This window comes from Meriones unguiculatus, chromosome 14 (genome assembly GCF_030254825.1).
Source record: "Meriones unguiculatus strain TT.TT164.6M chromosome 14, Bangor_MerUng_6.1, whole genome shotgun sequence".
Lineage (NCBI taxonomy): Eukaryota > Metazoa > Chordata > Mammalia > Rodentia > Muridae > Meriones > Meriones unguiculatus.
Genome location: NC_083361.1, coordinates 29,057,162 through 29,075,297, shown reverse-complemented (window position 1 = coordinate 29,075,297; position 18,136 = coordinate 29,057,162). Strand labels below are relative to the sequence as shown.

The window sequence follows — 18,136 nt, the reverse complement described above, 5'->3', positions numbered from 1 at the left end:
TTCCTCTTCCTCTCCCTTCCCCTGCCCCCTCCTTCTTCAAGACATGGTTTCTCTGTGTAGCCCTGGTGGTCCTGGAACTTGCTCTGTAGACCAGGCTGGCCTGGAACTCAGATAATCACCTGCCTCTGCCTCCCCACTGCTGGGATCAAAGGCATGCGCCACCATGCTTCTTTTAGTGAAGAAAGGAAAGAAAGAGTAGGTTACCCTACTCTTACGCCTTTTCATCTCAGTTGCCTGCCCTTCTGCTGCTGCCTTTACGTTGGGGCTGCTCCTCATTTTGGGCTTTGTTCTTTCCTGGCCAAGGAGGAAGCATCTCATAGTCCTTTCCTCTTTTTTGAGGGGGAGGGGAAGGAGGCGGCAGGGTTGGGCTCTGGGTTTCCTGTAGACTTTCGGGTGTCTTGGGGAGGGTTGTTTTGCATGAGGGGGCTCCTGAGAGGTGGCAGAGCAGCCCCCCCACTGTAGATGAATCCCCTTGATGAGGTGAGCCCTATTGTCCCATCAGTCCTAAACTGCAGTTCATACCGGAAGCAGCCGGGGTGATTGTATCACCAGTCCCTGCTCAGCTTTCAGAGGAGCCTGGGTGTTGCAGGGAGGGTAGCTTATCTTGTGTGGTTGCCCAGGAGGGCAGCGGTGCTGGCTGCTTTAATTTCTTCTGGTGAAGGCTGGGAGCAGGGCCAGGACGTGGTGTTCAGAATCCTACATCCATTTTGCCTTGGATAACTGGTGTTACCTGAGGCCATAAGGGCTTTTTGGAAATTTTCCACTTGCATTTCGTATTCGCAGGAGAATTTCCAGCCCAGACTTTTCCTGCTCACAGATATGCAAAGCAGAGACCTCCCACCCCAGCCGCAGCAGGGAGGACTCAGCTAGCTGCTCCCGGCACTGACTCAGCTCAGGCAGCACATCGCCTGTGTGGCATCCTCAGGACCATTTATGGAGACACCAGGTTCAGGTCTGTGACATGGGTTCTGCATTGAGGTTCTGGCAGGAGGAGGGAACAGGCTTACTAGTGTAAGGCAGGATTTTGGTGGCGGCTTTGGGCTTCCTTTCTGGAGGGGCCACGGTGCCGTGCAAAGTTGCTTTTGTAGAAACTGGTGGCATTTTTTAGCTCTTTCTAACTCTGGGAGAACTGTTCACACTTATTAGAGGGTGTTGTGCGTAACAAGATAAGCTGTTATCATTAGCTGACTGATGCTGGCAAATTCACAGTTAAGCCTTACAAGCCACTGGCTTCGGTTGGCAAATGGTCCAAAGCCAAGCATGATGGGGCAGCTGGAGCTGAACTCTACTTGGCATCCACAGAGTGGGCTTTCCTTGGCAAGAGTGGCCTGGCAGGTGCTAGTGCTCTGAGAGGGGAGGGACGGCAGGGTGTCTGTCCAGGGTGGCCAGAAGGCAGCGCATGTGCTGTAGGTTTGAGGCCCACTGAGGTCCATTTGCATGACAGGCCAGATGAAGCAAAGTCCTCACCAGTTATGTGGGACATATGTTATAATCCTTCAGCTGCTTCATGCACATTTTGAAAAGAAAAGGGTCTCAGTGGGAGGAGGGAGGAAGATGGAGGGAGGAAGAGACAACTTGCATGTGCAAAACTGACCAAAGTATGTCAGGTACATGTATGAAGATGATATGATGAAACTCTTATTTTATACAGTGAATGTAAGCTAATGAAGATTTAAGAGAGAAAAGGACCCAGTTGGGAGGCCCTGTTCTATGAGCCTGGGGCCTGTCGTGTGCTGGTGGACCTGGGTGGAAGCTGGGGGATGCAGTTTCCCCCATCATTGCTCTCAGGCTCTGCCTAACCAGGAGAGTGTGTCAACTTCTCGTGGGGAAGTCTGAGGAAGGCAGGTTCAAGCCAAGGGAAAGGGAAGGGTCGCGTGAGGAAGATGCAGGATGAAGACTACGTTTGGTTGACTTGTGTTAGAAAGCCGTGCTTCCGGGACGGAGATGGGGGGCTGTGCTGTTCCAAATGTCCCGTCCTGAGGGCTTCTGGAGTGGTGTGTGTGGCTCAGGTTAGAAGCGCTTGCTGGGCGGCAGGGCCACGTGGCTTCCACGCAAAGATAAGAGCTGGGTAGAGAGGGCTCAGTGATGCAAACCCATCTGAGAGGGCATCTTTCCGTGTGGGTCAGGTAGGAGAGGGCCCGATGGTCAGATCCTGGAGGAAGGAGGTTGACTTGGTTTCTCTCATGGAGGCTTAAGTCCACCATTTTCTTCCTATTAGCTTCGAATCTTAAAATGAAATTAGCCAGGTGCAGTGGCGCACACATTTAATCCAGCACTCAGGAGGCACAGGCGGGGGGATATTTGTGAGTTAAAGATTATCCTGGTCTACATAGCAAAACCCAGGCCAGGCAAGGCTACGCAGTGAAACCCTGTCTCACACACACACACACACACACACACACACTGAAAACAGAAAATAAAATTATAGTAATATTTATTATTGAAATAAGATATTCCTGCTGACTATAGCAGCTTGTTATACATTATAATCCCAGAGCTCAGGAAGCTGAGGCAGGAGGATTGCTGTGAGTTTCAGGCCCGTTTGGACTAGAGTGAATAACAGGTTGCTTGGGCTATATAGAAAGATTGTATCTGAAACAAAAACAAACCAAAGCAACACAAACCAAAACAGCTATCCCGGCCGTCTGTGTCATTTTGAGTGTGTAGCACTCCCATGGCCTTGATCATACGGGAATCCATTTTTATATCATTGTAATCGAAGCATAGCACAACTTTGTGTATTAATTCTGTGTTTGTTTTTTCAAGACCGTGTTTCTCTGTGTAGCCCTGGTTTTCCTGGAACTCACTCTGTAGACCAGGCTGGCCTTGAACTTGAGGCCTCTGCCTCCTGAGCACTACTGTTAAAGTTATGTGCCACCATCACCCAGTATGTGTCAATTCTTTATTTACTATTATTTCTCACGATTTTAAAAATGTGGCCGCACCATCCTAATGCTGTTTGCTTCTTAGCAGTCTTTCTCAAGTGGGCATCTAATTTTGACATTTAAAAGGTCTTTGTATGAACCACGCAGATAAATGTCTCCATGCTGTTTCCTCGGGCAGATCATCTTCTTAGTGGTTTCGGGAAGGCCCCCCTGGCCCGACAGCCCTGCATCTGCTGTGGGTTCATTCGCCAGGGTCTCTCTGTGTCTGCCTCTGGCCTGTGATGACACTGCATTTGACCAATGGACTGGGAATTGGGGAACAGGGCCTCACTTTGTTCCCATCTGCCTGATTCTCTCTACTGTCCTAGCCTCTCTCCCCCATCACTGTCCTCCTAAGCCCGCAGCTTCCCACACAACCAGCCCTGTTCCTCTCCCTCCTTGGAGGGACCTGGCTTCTGCTTGTTCCTGGCTAATGTGCTGTCCCTAGCTGCTCCCTGAACCCATACATGGTTGGGCGCTGAGGTGGCCTTTCCTCATTCTTACCCTGTCATCTTGAGAGTGAGAGGCCCAGGACAGGCATGTCCCTGCGGTGTGGGGGAGGGGAGAGTTGTTTTCAGAGTCAAGACCACAGACATGGCTCCGACTGCCCATTACCAATCTGCTTTCTTCCTTCCTGTGTGTGTCATGAATTAGCCCCACATGCCACAGAGAAGGCCAGCTCATTGAGCCTCGGGCACAGGAAACTTCCCAACCACCTAGAATTATGCCACTTAGAATAAGAAGGCCTTAGAGACCATTTGCGCTGTCTCTTAATCTCACAGGTGAGAAAAATTCGAGGCCTAAGCGCATCTGAGCCTAGATGGCCAAATGAGCCCTGCCCTTGTAATTGCTTCCTGTCCTTGACAGACTGCAGTAAGGACCATCCTGCCTTCATCTAGTCTGACTAACAAAACCACTGTCTCTTAAAACAGCCTTAAAGGAATAGGTGGGTGGGCCAGGCCCACCCCACCCCACCCCACCTTGTTCTGCTCCTAGAGAAGGCATCTGGGCTGTTGACAAGGTTTATTTACCCAGTGTATGTGCTTAGGGAGGGAGGGAGGGAGGGAGGAGAAACCAGGTGATTAGGGCCCTTTCATGTAAAGGGAAGGATGGGGAAAGCTTTTTTGAGGAAGTGCATAAAGAATGTTACTGTTCAAAGCCTTTAATGTATTTGCTGTGTCCTGGAAGTTCTGGAAGGTTGGGGGGGACCTTGAGATTGTGGGCGCTCCTGGCTTTCCCAAGACTCTGCTATTCCCTCGTGGGACCGAAGTTCACTGTTGGCCCTGCGTGTGCCCCCCTTCACACGTGGACAGGGGTGGTGCTGCTGGCCCCTGGCAATCTGGAGAAGGTTTGTTCTGAGCCCTCTCTTGACCCTCTCAATTCTGGAAGTGAAGTTAGGAGGGTGGGGCCGCCGGACCCCCAGGCAGGAGAAACGGAGGAGCCTAGATGATCAGTCGTTCTTTGACCTCTGAGCATTCGAGGCGTATGGAATGTGAGCAGTCCTGGGTGCTTCACACCCAGTTACTTAGGAAGCTGGTTGTGAAATCTGGTGTGCTGGGCTCGTTCTGAGAATCCATCACCACAGCTGACCAAGGACCAGGCCCCGGGTCAGGGGCCTTCTGTCCTTCACCCTGGGGACTCGGGACATCCACAGAGCCAGGAAGCTCACATTTGTTCTTTCTTTGTCAGCCGAGATGCCTCGCCAGTTCCCCAAGCTGAACATGTCCGATCTGGACGAACACGTCCGGCTGTTGGCGGAGAAGGTGTTTGCTAAGGTTCTCCGAGAAGAGGACAGCAAAGATGTCATGTCCCTGTTCACTGTCCCCGAGGACTGTCCCATCGGGCAGAAGGAAGCCAAGGAGAGGGAGCTTCAGAAGGAGCTGGCAGAGCAGAAGTCTGTGGAGACAGCTAAAAGGTTTGTTCCCATGACCGGCTCTCATGTATATAGTCTTGTGTGATCTGAGCTGAAACACGGGACGGAGCTGACCCGTTCCTGGGTCTTTGAAGTGTCTTAGACAGGGACATTTAACTCACTGTTTATTGAAAGGTACCTTGCTTCCTTTACCTGCTTGAAAAGACCAAAAGCCACCGTTGTGCTGTTTGTGTGTGTATTTGTGTACATTCATGTGCATGCAAGTACGTGTGTGTGTGTGTGTGTGTGTGTGTGTGTGTGTGTGTATGTCAGGGGTGGGGCACATGGACATGTGTGCCCTACAAGTGGAGGCCAGAAGTCAGCCTCAGGTTTGTGCCTCAGAAGCCGCCATCTTTGTTCTGAAACCTTTATTTTACTCTAATTTTAAATTATGTGTAGGCATGGATGTCCATGTGTGGATATGTGCACGTGTGAGGGCATGTGCCTGAGGAGCCTGTCTCATCCCCTGGAGCAGTTGTGAGCCTCTTGAAGGGGCATGGGTCTTTTGGAAGAGCAGTATGTAGTTCTAATTGCTGAGCCATTTCTTCAGCCCCAACATCGTGTATTGTGTGTGCGTGTGCATGTGTGTGTGTGCATATGTGCGTGTACATAGGTGCTTGAGAAGGCCATAAGAGGGTATTTATTGGCTCCCTTGGATATGGAGGTACAGGTGGTTATGAACTGCTCGAGTCAAGTCATCTGGAAGAGCAGTGCAATATTTTAACTGCTAGAACATCGCTCCAGCCCCCACCTCGCTTTTTGGGGGGTCTCTCACTGGGACCTGGGGCTCTCTGATTAAGTTAGACTGGCTGACCAGTGAACTCCTGCCTATCTCTGTCTCCCATGCCCTAGGACTATAAACACACCACCAGGCCCCACTGCTTTCATGTGTCATGGGGACAGAGCTCACAACTTTGTGATTGTGCAGGGGGCACTTTACTGACCGAGGCATCTCCTGGGCTCTCCTCCTGCTCTTGTGACACTTCATTCGGGAATTTGCGTCTTTCTGTTGGCGTGTCTCACTGTGCCCAGCACTGCGCCGGGACTATGGCTGTCACAATGTACGCTGTAGATAAAGTTTCTGCTCTGTGCAGCTTACACTGGGTGGGGACAAGAATTAAGTAACTGTACAAATTAATAAAGGAATGACAGGTTATGATAAGGATGGCACTAGTTTGACCCCAAAACAGAAGCCACCCAAATACTGGAAATAGGATTTTATGAGAGGAATTGGTTACATGACTCATGGAGATCTGAGAAGACAAAAATGTGGGAGAGCTTTCCCACCTCTAGGTGAGGCAGATCAGAATGATGTGCCCTGGCTGCATCGGGGGCTGGGTCCCCTGGGAAACTCGGCCTCAGCTGAGAGACAAAGGGTGGGATTCTGTCCCTAGCTTTACCCTTCCTGGACCCTCTGGGTTCTCACAGTCTCTGCCATTGGCCCAATTTAGCTCAGAAGCGAGCTGACAGCCTGGAAAAGAGAGAAGAGGGTATGGACCAGACTGGGGATAAATGGGCTCAAACCATGATGTAGATGAATAAGGAAGTGTGTGTGTCAGAGGTGGGCAAGAATGAGAACGAAGGCGCACTGTTGAGAATGGGTAGGGGAGAATGGTTTTCGTTGATGCATCAAGGCCAACTGTGGGTTGGGCCATGTGGCAGCCTGACAGCAGACAGGTCAACCAGAGCTGTGGCCCCTAACACCTTCAAGGTTGCCTGTGCAGTCAGAGGGAATAGTCCTCTGCCCCGTGACTGAAGGCGAGCAGGGTCCCATTAGCCTTGTGCTCCGAGTCAACAGCATGGGTCCTAGGGAAGAGCTAGGAAATGTCCCATCCATTCTTACTTTCCTGGCCAAGAAGAATTAAAGAGGAATAAAGCTTGCAGGACGACCGTGGCAGGGCTGTTAGTGGGGTCCCTGTCTGCCCTGCAAACTTCTAATGCCTTGGAACTGAGAACCCTCCTTAACACTCTTCTGGGACGGAACTCTCACAGGGTCCTCATTTTACTCTTTACTTTTATTTTGGAGGCAGGGCCTCATGTAGCTCAAGCTGGCTGTGAACTCTTGATCCTCCTGCCTCCATTTCCTAAGTTCTGATGTTGCAGGCACAGGCCTCCGTGCCTGTTTTTGGTGGTACTGGTGAGGGAACCCAGGGTTTTCCGCATGTGACGCAAGCCTTGCACTGGCTGAGACTGACCCAGGGGTCCTCCCTCCCCTTAAGCCCCACCTTCCTTTTTTCTTGGCAGAGTAGGATTTTGACATTTGCTTGGATATATTAAGCCGGTACTTGTATAAAAAGGCAGGCGCAGAGGTTGGCCATCTGTAAAGTCAGTTTCTGCTTTCCTCAGATGTGCCTTGAGCCCTTGAAGGAAGGGGCCATCACTAGCCACCGAGTGCCATCCTTGTGTTTGGCAGCCCCAGGCCTAGTGTGGCGTTCATCCCTGGAAGTTAAAGGGAGTCAGACTATGGTATCCTTGTCTACACCACCCCACCATAACAAAGGCTGGCCTTAGGGGCTCGCTGCTCTGCAGGGCCTTCTGTGAGCTGTGAATAGGGCATTCTGGGCCTTCATAATGAAAGCAGGAGTCCCTGGCATCTGCTATTACCAGGAATAATAAGTGTCTGAGGCCAGTTTCCATAGACATCTGCAGGGGAAGCCTGTACTTTCCCATCAGAGCCCAGGCCCAGGGCAAAATGGAAGCTTTGTTACTCTTGGTCCAAATGGAACTCTGTGGTCTCTGAGAGTCCACTGCAAACTCTCTAGAAATGCATTCTGTCTCTTCCGGCTGGCTGGAAGTTTCCTGGTTTGTATCCATTTGACTCCCTGGCTTGGGAACTGTATCTGCCTCTCACTGCCTTCCCATCTCCATTGCCATCATGTCCAGGACAGCTGGGTTCTGACACTAGGGTGCTCTGTGTCTCTAGGCAAAAAGTAAGAAAACTCTCTGGGCCCTAGCTTCTTCCTGATCTGAAAAGTTGGGATGCTGATAATGGTCTGTCTTTATGGGGGGATTAGCATATGTAAAAGGCTTAGGCCATGCCTGGGTCATAGTCCACCATGGCAATCTTGCCACCTGGCTTCCTGCTGCTGAGATGGGCGGCCATAGCACCTACTGCTTTTGGGTGCTGAAGGTGAGCCAAGTCCTTGGCCTCGCAGTTCGAATTCCTTTCTTCCTCCTCATATTAACCCCATAGCGGGCGGTTGTGGTGTCTCAGCTTAGCTGACTAGGCGAGTAGAGCTCTTGGGAGTTGAGTCAACTTGCATAAGAACACAGTAGGTGACAGGGCACGTCCTGTGAGCCCATACGTTAACCAGGTCACTGTCCCGCCCTCTGGAGCTTCATTTCCACAGGACACCTGGCCCCTTGAATGTCAGTCAGATGTCCAGGGCCACCTGGGGCTGAGTTCACTCACACAAGGTTTGTCTTTTTCCATCGTTCCTCACTGGAGACGCCTTTATGCGGCCGGCCATTCAGATACCAACATCTCCAGGAAAGACTCCTTCCCGGCTCCTGTCCATCAGCGATCCCTCCTGATAGCCTGAGATAAACGGTGACAAGGACCCTTGGGACACAGGCCTGCAAGCTGCAGTCTCTGGATCCCCCGCCTATCAGTCTGTGTCTCCAACTGTGACACAAAACGGGGCTCCTGCTTTGGGACACAGCCTTGTCCCATCCCCCAGCTGCTCTGAATACCCATGATGCTTGAAGAAGGCTCTTCTTATGACGCTGTGCCTGGCTTCTCCTCTTTAGACAATACAAAACACCCACAACTCTTTCTACATCTAATATGGAGGCACAAGCCGGAAGCTGAGCTGCGAGCAGGAAAGATGAGCGCTTGCCACCTGGGAGCCTGCCATGCGGGACTGCCAGCTCTTGGAACAGGACAGAGTTCCTACACAGCCCTGGTGGAGTTGGGGACCAACTATAACTGGCAGGACCACTCAATGAGGTCTGCCTCTGACAATAGCTAGGTTTCTGTTAGGACTCAGCAGGGCTGGCCAGGCTCTGAAGGAGGGAGGAAGGGCTGCCTGTGAAAGTTTGGAGGCAAGCCCAGAGCGGAGGGCTCTGGAGTGGCGGGAGGGTCTCGTGTTTTCTCACATGTGTATAAAGCACAGCTCACCGAAAGCATTAGAAAAGCGAGAACTGTTAAATGCGTGGGCTTTTTTCTTCAAGGGAAGAAATGAATGACTGAATGACTCCTGTTCACCCAGATGGGTGTTGTCTAGCAAGCCTGGTGATCTTTTGCTATTCTGTGGAGACGGCCTGCACCTGAATCCCTCCAAATCCTGAGCGTTGTTTAGGCTCTTCTCCTGAGTGTTGTCTCTCAGCGAATAGAACCCGTCCTCCCGAAAGAGGGCCCATGTACTTGGCATTCTCAATTGACAGAACCCGTCTCTATGCTTATTACAGACTTTTCCTCCCTAGGCCCTTGTCTTGTTTAGCAGAACTCATTCCTTTGCTAACGGCCACAGGTGCTTTGCTGTAGTGATGTAGGGTTTCTGTGCAGTGAAGTTTAATAATTGTCACGTGGAGACTTTTCCCCAAATTTTACTATGTTTAAATGTGTGAGAAATTTGGTCGGACTCTAGACGTTTTTGACTCAGCACCAGCTAACGTGCTGACCCGGGGTTCATTCTTTACCTTATCTGACCCCGACACCAACAGAGTCTGCCTCCTACGAACCCGTGTGTGGGAACTCAGCCAACTCTGAGGGCAACATGGAAAATTTTCTGAGTGACTCGTGTGCATACTAGACTGCCTGCCTGTCATCTCTCCGGCTCTTCTTTCTGCCTTCCCCACTCCTCTTTCTTTTACAGCTGTACTAAGATCAGTCGTGTGCCACACTCGTGTGTAAGTCACTGCACTTTTGTGTATTTGCTTATATGTCACCAGTATCATGATCGACCTGAGAATATACTCTTATTTTAAAATTTTAATTTAATGAATTAACTTTGTTTATTTGACACGGAGCTTTTCCCTGTACCCCTTGCTGATCTGGTACTGATTATGCAGTCCAGGCTGACTTCAAACGCGTGACAATCCTTCTACCCCAGTCTGCCGCAGCACCCCCTCGCTGGGATTACACCACAAAGTCTAGCTTTAATTACGTGTGTGTGTATATATATGTGTGTACATTAACAATATAATCATGTAAGATACATATGAGAATAAATTTTATACACACACACATGTATATACATGTTAAAGAGACAGAAGGTGTCTTGCTAGGAGACCGATACTGGCTTTGGATTCAGGGTGCTTCTGTCTTAGCCTTTTGAGGCCAGGGATACCATGCCTAGGCTTTGAACCTTGTGATCATTCCCAGAAAAGAGCTGGTGCCCTGACTTGTCACCTCTTCTGTCTTCCCACCTCTTTCTTCTGTCTCCTTACTTTAGGACGTGTTCGAATAAGCATGTCTTGGTTTTCTGTACCTTGGCAGATTTGAACAAGAAAATTAGGAACTGTATTTTGGTGGCCTGAGCCTGTCTCCTGATTTGTAACATGAATATGATCAAAGGACCTTCCTCAAGAGAATTAAACAATCATAGCCATCATAGCCCGTCCTAACCAAGCAAATGCTGGGAGCATCTTCCTTTGTTTGCTACTGTCTGTTTGACAGTCAGCAGTGAGGGAGGAGACAATGATTATGAAAAGTAAATGCGAGGATTTGAAGCCTAGAAATCTAGGGACACAATGTCTCTAAGATCGTGACCAAATGAAAAACATGAGGATGACCTGAGTCATGCAAGGAGAATTTCAAAAAATGTCCTGTGTGTTCTGACTAAGAGCCCAGGATTTAGGGATTCTGTTGGAGAATGTCTTCTGCAATTATTTTTAACTGTCGGGATATAAAGGGACAGACTTAGGGGAAGGGTTTGGCTATTTAGAATGGCTGCCTTCCCAACAATGTTTTGAGTAAGGTCAATGAATGCGTATTTGTTATGAACTGAGCACAGTTATAGCTGAAGGGCCATCAAGTTATTTTGTTTTATGTAGCTTACTAAATCAGAGAGCATAACTCCTTTTGTTTTTTTTTAAAGATTCATAGTTATTGACAAAGCTTTATTGGAGGCATCTAATTCATCTGCTTTTACAACAAAGAGCAGAGATTGCAACATTTAATATAAAATCTGTAAAAGGGGGCTGGGGAGTATGGTGCCCCTTCCTTCCTTCCTTCCTTCCTTCCTTCCTTCCTTCCTTCCTTCCTTCCTTCCTTCCTTTCCTCTCTTTCTTTCTTTCATTGACTTTGTATCTCTGCTGCAGCCCCCACCCTTGTCTTCTCCAATCCCACCCTCCCTCTTCTCCCTCTATGCCCCTCCCCCAGTCCACTGATAGGGGAGGTCCTCCTCTCCTTCTATATGACCCTAGTCTATCAGGTCTCATCAAGGCTGGCTGCATCATCTTCCTCTGTGGCCTGGCAAGGATGTACCCCACCCCCAGGGGTGGAGGTGATCAAAGAGCCAGCCACTGAGTTCATGTTAGAGACAGCCCCTGCTCCTCTTACTAGGGAATCCACTTGGAAACTGAGCAGCCTCTGGGCTTCCTATGAGCAGGGGGTCTAGGTCCTCTCCATCCATGGTCCTTGGTTGGAGTATCACTCTCTGTGGGCCCCCTGGGCCCAGGGTTTTTTTTTTTTTTTTTGGCTCTTTTTTTCTCCTTGTGGAGTTCCTGCCCCCTCCAGGTCTTTCTATCTCCCTCTTCTTCCATAAGGTTTCTGGCACTCTATCCAAAGTTTGGCCATGAGTCCCAATATCTCCTTCGATACCCTGGTGGGTAGAGTCTTTCAGAGCTCCTCTGTGGAAGGCTCCTGTCCTGTTCCTTGTCTTCTACTTCCGATGTCTATCCTATTTGCCCTTCTGAATGAGGATTAAGCATCTTCCCTAGGGTCCTCCTTGTTGTTTAGCTTCTTTAGGACTATAGATTTTAGTATGATTATCCTATATTATATGGCTAATATCCACTTATAAGTGAGTATATACCATGTGTGTCTTTCTGTTTCTGGGTTACCTCACCCAGTATGGTGCCATTTTTAAGGGCATGCTGTGCAACCACGAGGACCTGAGTTTGATCCCCAGCACCTACATAAAGAAGCTGGGTATGATTGTGTGCACCTACAATCCCAGCTCTGCAAAGTGGAGGCAGGCTTTGCTGGCCAGCCAGTCTAGCTGAACTGGTAGCCCCAGGTTCAGTGAGAGACCCTGTCTCAAAAACTAAGGTAGAGATCCATTAAGGGGGACAAGTGATGTTGACCTCTGTGTCCACAAACACATACAGGTGCACACCTACCTCATACATGTGTATTCTCATGAGCATGCACATAAGAAATAAGTAAGTAAGTAAGTAAATAAATAAATAAATAAATAAATGTGCTTCACTCTGACCCCTGAGGGCTCTCTAGAGGAAAGACAGCTAAGAAAGGCTGGGGAAATTGTGCTGAGGCCAGAGGACTAGCATTGAGGCAAACGGGGTCTGTCCTTGGTCCGTCTAAGAAAGTAGGACAAACAGCAAAAAGCAAGAGAGGCCTAAGACAAAGAAGGAGGGGCTGCGCGTCTCAACACCTGATAGGCTTCTGGATGTGGGGCAGTTGTGGTCTTCTGGTCAGGTGGATGCCACCTGGCCTTGTCCGTGGGGTGAGTGGCCTCCATCCTCTGTCCCCCGCACTTCGTCTGTAGACAGGGCTGTGGCACACAGCCTGCACCATTACCAGCCGCGTCCATGTCCTCCTCTCCGTACAAGCTGGGGTGTGTGACATCAGAGCCGCAGCAAGTGCCAGCTCTTCAGCTGCTCCCCTCCTTATGCCAGGGGTCCTGCCTCCAAGTGGAACAGTTCAGTGACCGCGGCAGACCACTGGAGCAGCTGTGGATCCTGTCCCGCTCAGTGGCACACAGAGCGCATCATTCACTACTCCTTGCTGGCTGCTGCCTTCAGACTTTAGGGCCTTGCTTTTCACCCGAAGGCGGAGGGATGGCCGGGTGTGATGCAGGGACAGGTCCAACAACCTTGCCATTCTAAAAGCCCCTCCCTCCCCCTCTGTCCCTCTGCTCTATTGTTCTCACGCCCAGTCTGGATTAGGTGTCTCCTCTGGGATCCCAAAATACCCCATGTCATGCCTCTGCCCAACTTTCCGGGCCTGTCTCTGTGGTCCTAGTGAGCCCATGGGCCACCAAGGCCTGTCACCACCCAGGCCTGGCTCTTGGGTTTATAAAGTCTGGCCACGAGTGGGTCCTTGCTCCACTGCATTTCTGGGAGTTTGATGAGAGGCTTGCACTGGTGCCCCTGCCTGGCTAGCTGACCTTGGGCCATTGCACCCAGGCAGAGGCCTCAGGAGGCTCTGAGAAGAGCCACCACGCAAAGCTCTGGACCGGAGTTTAACGTGTGAAACAGATGCTGCAGGGAGGCTTTGGGGAGAAAGGGCAGAGTAGGTGTGGGGACGTGATGAATGGCAGGGACAGTGAAAGGCCATAGCGCAGGTGGGGACACCGGCAGGTGCCGGGAGATAACATACGGGTTACCTCACCGTCTTGAGAGCCTAACCAGCAAGAAGCTCCCTGCAGCCCACGAGGTCAAGCCATCCAAAGGCTGATGAAGCCATCTGTCCCAAGCCCAGACCTCAGGCTTGGGGTGGAATCCGTGCCCTCACGGTGGCACACCCGGCCAGCTCCTTGGCAAGCAGGGCATGTCTGCCAGGTGGTTGGAGGAAGGAAGGAGCAGGCCAACTGTGCCAGAGTGAGCTGGCTCACCCCGGTGCCCTAGAGGCGAGCACAAGGCGTGACAGGTGGGCTGTGGACAGACGGTGAGTTCCTGGTGACAAAGCGCTTTATATTAGTGGCAACAGGTTCACGCTTGGTTCGGCTGTGTGAGTGTTTGTGTGTCTTGCACTGGCCTGGCCGGGAACAGGTGTTTGGTGAATGTTTATTGAATGACTAATTGAATGTTGATGCCCTGCTCAGGTATGTGGGGAGCTCTGTCGTTGGACGTATCCAGGCTAGGCTGTTCAGGACAAGGCTGAGTGCACAGTCTTTCAAGTCTTTCCACCAGAGACTCTCCCCCCTCCCCCCCCCTCGTTTTCTAACTCTGCTCAAGCTTCTGGTACTTCTATGTGACTTTAAAATAATTATTTTTTTTATTTTCTATATATGAGTGCTCTGTCTGCCTGTATACCTGCACGCCAGAAAAGGGCCTCATCCTAATATAGATGGTTGGGAGCCATATGTGGGTGCTGGGAATTGAACTCACTCCAGTGCTCTTAACTGCTGAGCCGTCTCTCCAGCCCGTGTGACGTTTTATTATTGTGATACATGCAGTGTTCACTAAACCTTCTGAGGGAGAGAGGGCTGTCTGTGGGTATGGCGTATGTGCACACAGCCACGTGCACACATGCTGTGTGGGTACTAGCATATTAGTTGCTGGTCCACTGTAGGCAGAGCTAATTAATCAATCAATATTTCTTCTTTTTTTGTGTGTACTAGTATATGTGTACTAGTTTGTGCGTGCACTAGAGTATGTGTGCTAGTATATGTGTGTGTGCTATTATGTATGTACTAGCGTGTGTGTGTATGTGTGTGTGTGTATGTGTGTGTGTGTGTGTGTATGCTAGGCTGTGGTCCATGTGTGAGGGTTCCAGGATCTGAACTCAGGTCTTTGTGCTTGTGTGACAAGGGCTTTTCCCACTGGCCCATCTCCACACACCCCATCGGCGGAATTTTAAAATGTCTCTGTGGAGATGTCAATCTCTGGTCTCCAGACTCTAGATAAAAGCTGCCCTGTGATTTCCCTACAGAAAAGGCGTTGCCTGACCTTCAGCTAGGGAGGCTGTCGGTGGACCGGATCTAATTACAAATGGCTTCAAAACAGTGCCTTTCCAGGCTAAGCGCAGATGGGGAAGATGGGGAGCACGGAACTCTTGGGGTTTTCCTGGCTGTAGACAGGAAAACTGCCTCAAGGACCAGAGTGCTCTCTGTAGGGGCTGAGCTGACCTCTGGCCAGGTTCCCAGGGAATTGGGGACCTCAATCTTAACAGCCCCGCAACCTGACTGATCTTAAAAGTGAATTCTTTCCAGAGAGCCCCACGCAGCTGGTGTCTGTCTGGGGCCTTGTTTGTCCTGAGCATGGAGCCCTGCCATCCCAGACGTGCCTCTCCCCTGCAGTGCTGGGTGTCACACGTGGGCATCGCTGCAGGTCATCGAGTCTGTGGTGATTTGGTTTGCAGCAGCAGACAGCGGCTTTTCTGCTTCCACGTGCCAGCTCGGTGACTAGTCTCTGAGGAGGTGGCCTGGCCATTTAAAACATACCCCGGGCCTGTGAGCTCTCAGCCCCTCAGTGTCTTCAGATGACAGTCTTGGGTTGGATGAATAGCAGACAATAGCCTTGAATTCTGAGCCTTCTAACTTGTGTCATGGCTGTTGTGATTACAGGGGTGTGTGTGTGTGTGAGCCTGCCTGACATAGGTGGTACTGGGATCACACTGGGGCTTTGGTGAATTCTGGGCAAGCCCCTACCATCTGAGCCACTTCCGCACCACGTGTCACAGTCTGGCTGGAGCCGCTGTGCACGTGGGCAGAAGCAGAGTTCTCTGGGTACCAGCCGGCGGGTACTGCTTCTTCAGGGGGCAGATGTGTTCACTCTGTCGGGGCAGTTGTAGGAGAAGCGCGGTAGACGCTCGCCCTAGGCAGTCTTGCGGATTTTTGCCTGCATGTTGTTTGCTTGTTTGCTTTGTTTTTACCTGTTGCCCACCTGAGAAGTTACCCATTGCTTCTTTTTGGTTGGGCCAGACCCCAGGCTAGACTGAGGCAGAGGGGATGAGGTTGGTGTAGGGCGAAACAGTGACTGTCACGGGTGTGACACAGCAACTCGAGTCTCCTGGGATGAGCTACAGAGTCAAGATGTTCAAAAGAAGCCTCACCGGGAGCCGCTGTGCTCAGGGTGAACCCTGGCTGGCTGGCTGGCTCACCCTGGCATCTGTCTTCCTCAGTGCAGGATGTTGGCTCAGCTCCAGGTCAAGGACAGCAGGCCAAGGAAAACCTGGGGTGGGGTTCCTGAAGTGGCCTGGTGTGTCAGCCATTCAAACCCCTGGGGAGGCACCTCCTGAGAAAGAACAGTTCCGTCTCTCAGGTGTAAACGGCCTTGTCTCGGGGAGGTGAAAACACAGGTCCTTAGAGCAGACCAGCCAAGCAGAGAGGCCTGTGGCAAATGGTGAGGTGAACTGGGTTCTGGAAGGTTGGGCAGAGAGCAGACCCGGGTCGTGCCAGCAGGAGGCCGGCTGCTCCTGGGTGAACATGAGGCTTACTTGAGGATGGAGTGACTTCCCAGTGTCACTAGAGCTGTCTCAGTTACCGTTCTATTGTTGTGAGGAGACACCGTGACCAGACAGCTTGTAGAAGAAAGCGTTTAGTTGGGGGCTTGCTTACAGTTCAGACTGCGAGTCCAGCCGCTGCTGCTGCTGCTGGCATCCCAGTGCTGAGTAATTTCCTTCCCGGGGATCTCGAGACTTGGAGTGATGTCAGTTGAATCATTTCTGATTTTGCTAACAAGGGAAGCCAAGTCATCACAAATCAGACTGACGAGTAATCATGAGCACGCAACATTTTAATCCAGCCTTGTGATTGTCTCTCTATGCTCGAACAGCAGGGTCCAGACCTCACACTGGACAGACCCTCCCCTATAGCAGAGATGCATGCAGATCTGTGCCCGCTCCAGCTGCTGCCAGGATGGCAAACGCCAGACCTGAGGAAGGAGAAGCTTGCTAATGGCTGGAGAAAGCATCTGCCTGGCTGTGTGGCTGTAAGGCCCCTTCTGTCTCTGCGCCCTAACCAAGGGGGTTGACAGCTTGACCAGTCCCATCCCTTCTGGTTCCTGTGTCCAGATTTGTATCTAAAATACAACGTTGTGTCTTTGTGTCCCTGTCCATAGTATTTCTGAAGACTTCATTTGTCAGGGCTTAGAGTTGGGTTTATTTGAAGAGAGTATGCTGTCCGCGCCTCGGGGAATGCCTTCTTTGACTCGGAGTCACCCTCACGTCCTTGCTCTGTGGTATTGGAGTCCCTGCAGCATGGTCTGTGTCCGCCTGTCTGTGCCCTGTCGTACTGACCTAGTGCCGTGGGCCCTGCAGACTCCACCCTTAGCAATGGGGTGTGACCATAGAGTTGCAGTGTCCGGAAGGCTGGGAACAGGAAGTCATGAGCAGCCAGGAGTGTGTGTGTGTGTATGTGTGTGTGTGTGGTTGCGGGTGCAGGTGGAGGCCAGAGGTTGGTATCATCCTGTATTGAGCTCCACCTTATTTTTTGAGGCAGAGTGTCTTCACTGAACCTGAAACTCTCTGTTTCAGCTATATTGACTGACCAGGGAGCCCCCAGGGTCCCCTTGTGTTGGGGTTGCTGATGCCCACAGTGAGGCCCAGTTCCTAGGTGATCGCTGGGGTTCTGAAGCCAGGTCCTCATGCCTGTGCAGCAAGGACTTTCTCACTGAGCAGTCTTCCCAGCCCTCCGGTGGTAGCCAACAGCAGCGGAGTTTCCTGCCTCCTGGGACTCTCTCTCCCTGTTAGCAGCTGATGTTGCCCCTGTCCCTTGTCCTTGGCTCTTAGAAAGAAGAGTTTCAAGATGATCCGGTCGCAGTCTCTGTCCCTACAGATGCCAACACAGCCAGACTGGAAGGGCCCTCCAACTGCCAGTCCGGCCATGTCTCCTGCAACCCCTCTGGTCCCTGGAGCCACTTCCAAGCCTGGGCCAGCAGCTTATGCCATGCCTGAGTATCAGCGGGTCACTATCAGTGGAGATTACTGTGCGGGGGTAAGGTCATACTGTGAAGCCTGGCCCAGTGTGTGTGTCTGGGAGGTGGTGGAAAGGGGGCCCGGGTACCTGAAGAGAAGTGGGGAGACTCAGGGGTGTGGGCATCTCTAGGCAGCTGCCCCATCCGGGTGTGTAAAACCAAGGACCTCAGGCTGGCTTCTTATGGCTGCGCCCAGCGAGTTCTGTGTGTTCCGCAGCCCAGAAATCTGCCCTCTGAGAGGGGTGCCAATTGGACCCATCCACATTCCCAGCATGTAGTGGAGACTAGGTGGTGGTATTGGCTTGGGTAAAATTAGCTCTTACAGGCTTAGCTCAGCGTCTTTAAATACAGGCTAGGAATCCTTTAACTAGTAAGAGGGGCTCTTGATGAGAAAATGAACAAGCCTTTTCTAGTCAACAACTGCCGTATTGATTTATGAAAGAGCTTCCTTGTTCTTCTTTAAGAGTGCATAGCATTCCGTTGTGTGGTTGTGCCACATGCATATTGACTTCTTGGGAATGGGGATCTATATGGG

General features: G+C 51.1%; 1 protein-coding gene across 9 annotated transcripts in view; it reads left to right on the top strand.

Moving 5' to 3' along the window:
- Positions 1-18,136, top strand: part of Ampd3 (adenosine monophosphate deaminase 3) — a 45,254-nt gene that overhangs the window by 5,620 nt on the left and 21,498 nt on the right. For 7 of the 9 annotated variants that reach the window (XM_060367038.1, XM_060367036.1, XM_060367041.1 and 4 more), the window contains exons 2-3: positions 4,614-4,839; positions 17,417-17,621. In XM_060367038.1, coding sequence (XP_060223021.1) covers positions 4,619-4,839; positions 17,417-17,621 — 426 coding nt within the window. In that variant the 5' untranslated portion in view covers positions 4,614-4,618. Of the gene's footprint in view, positions 1-783; positions 953-4,613; positions 4,840-17,416; positions 17,622-18,136 lie in introns of those variants that run through there. The other 2 variants (XM_021627933.2, XM_060367040.1) reach the window with 2 other exon arrangements.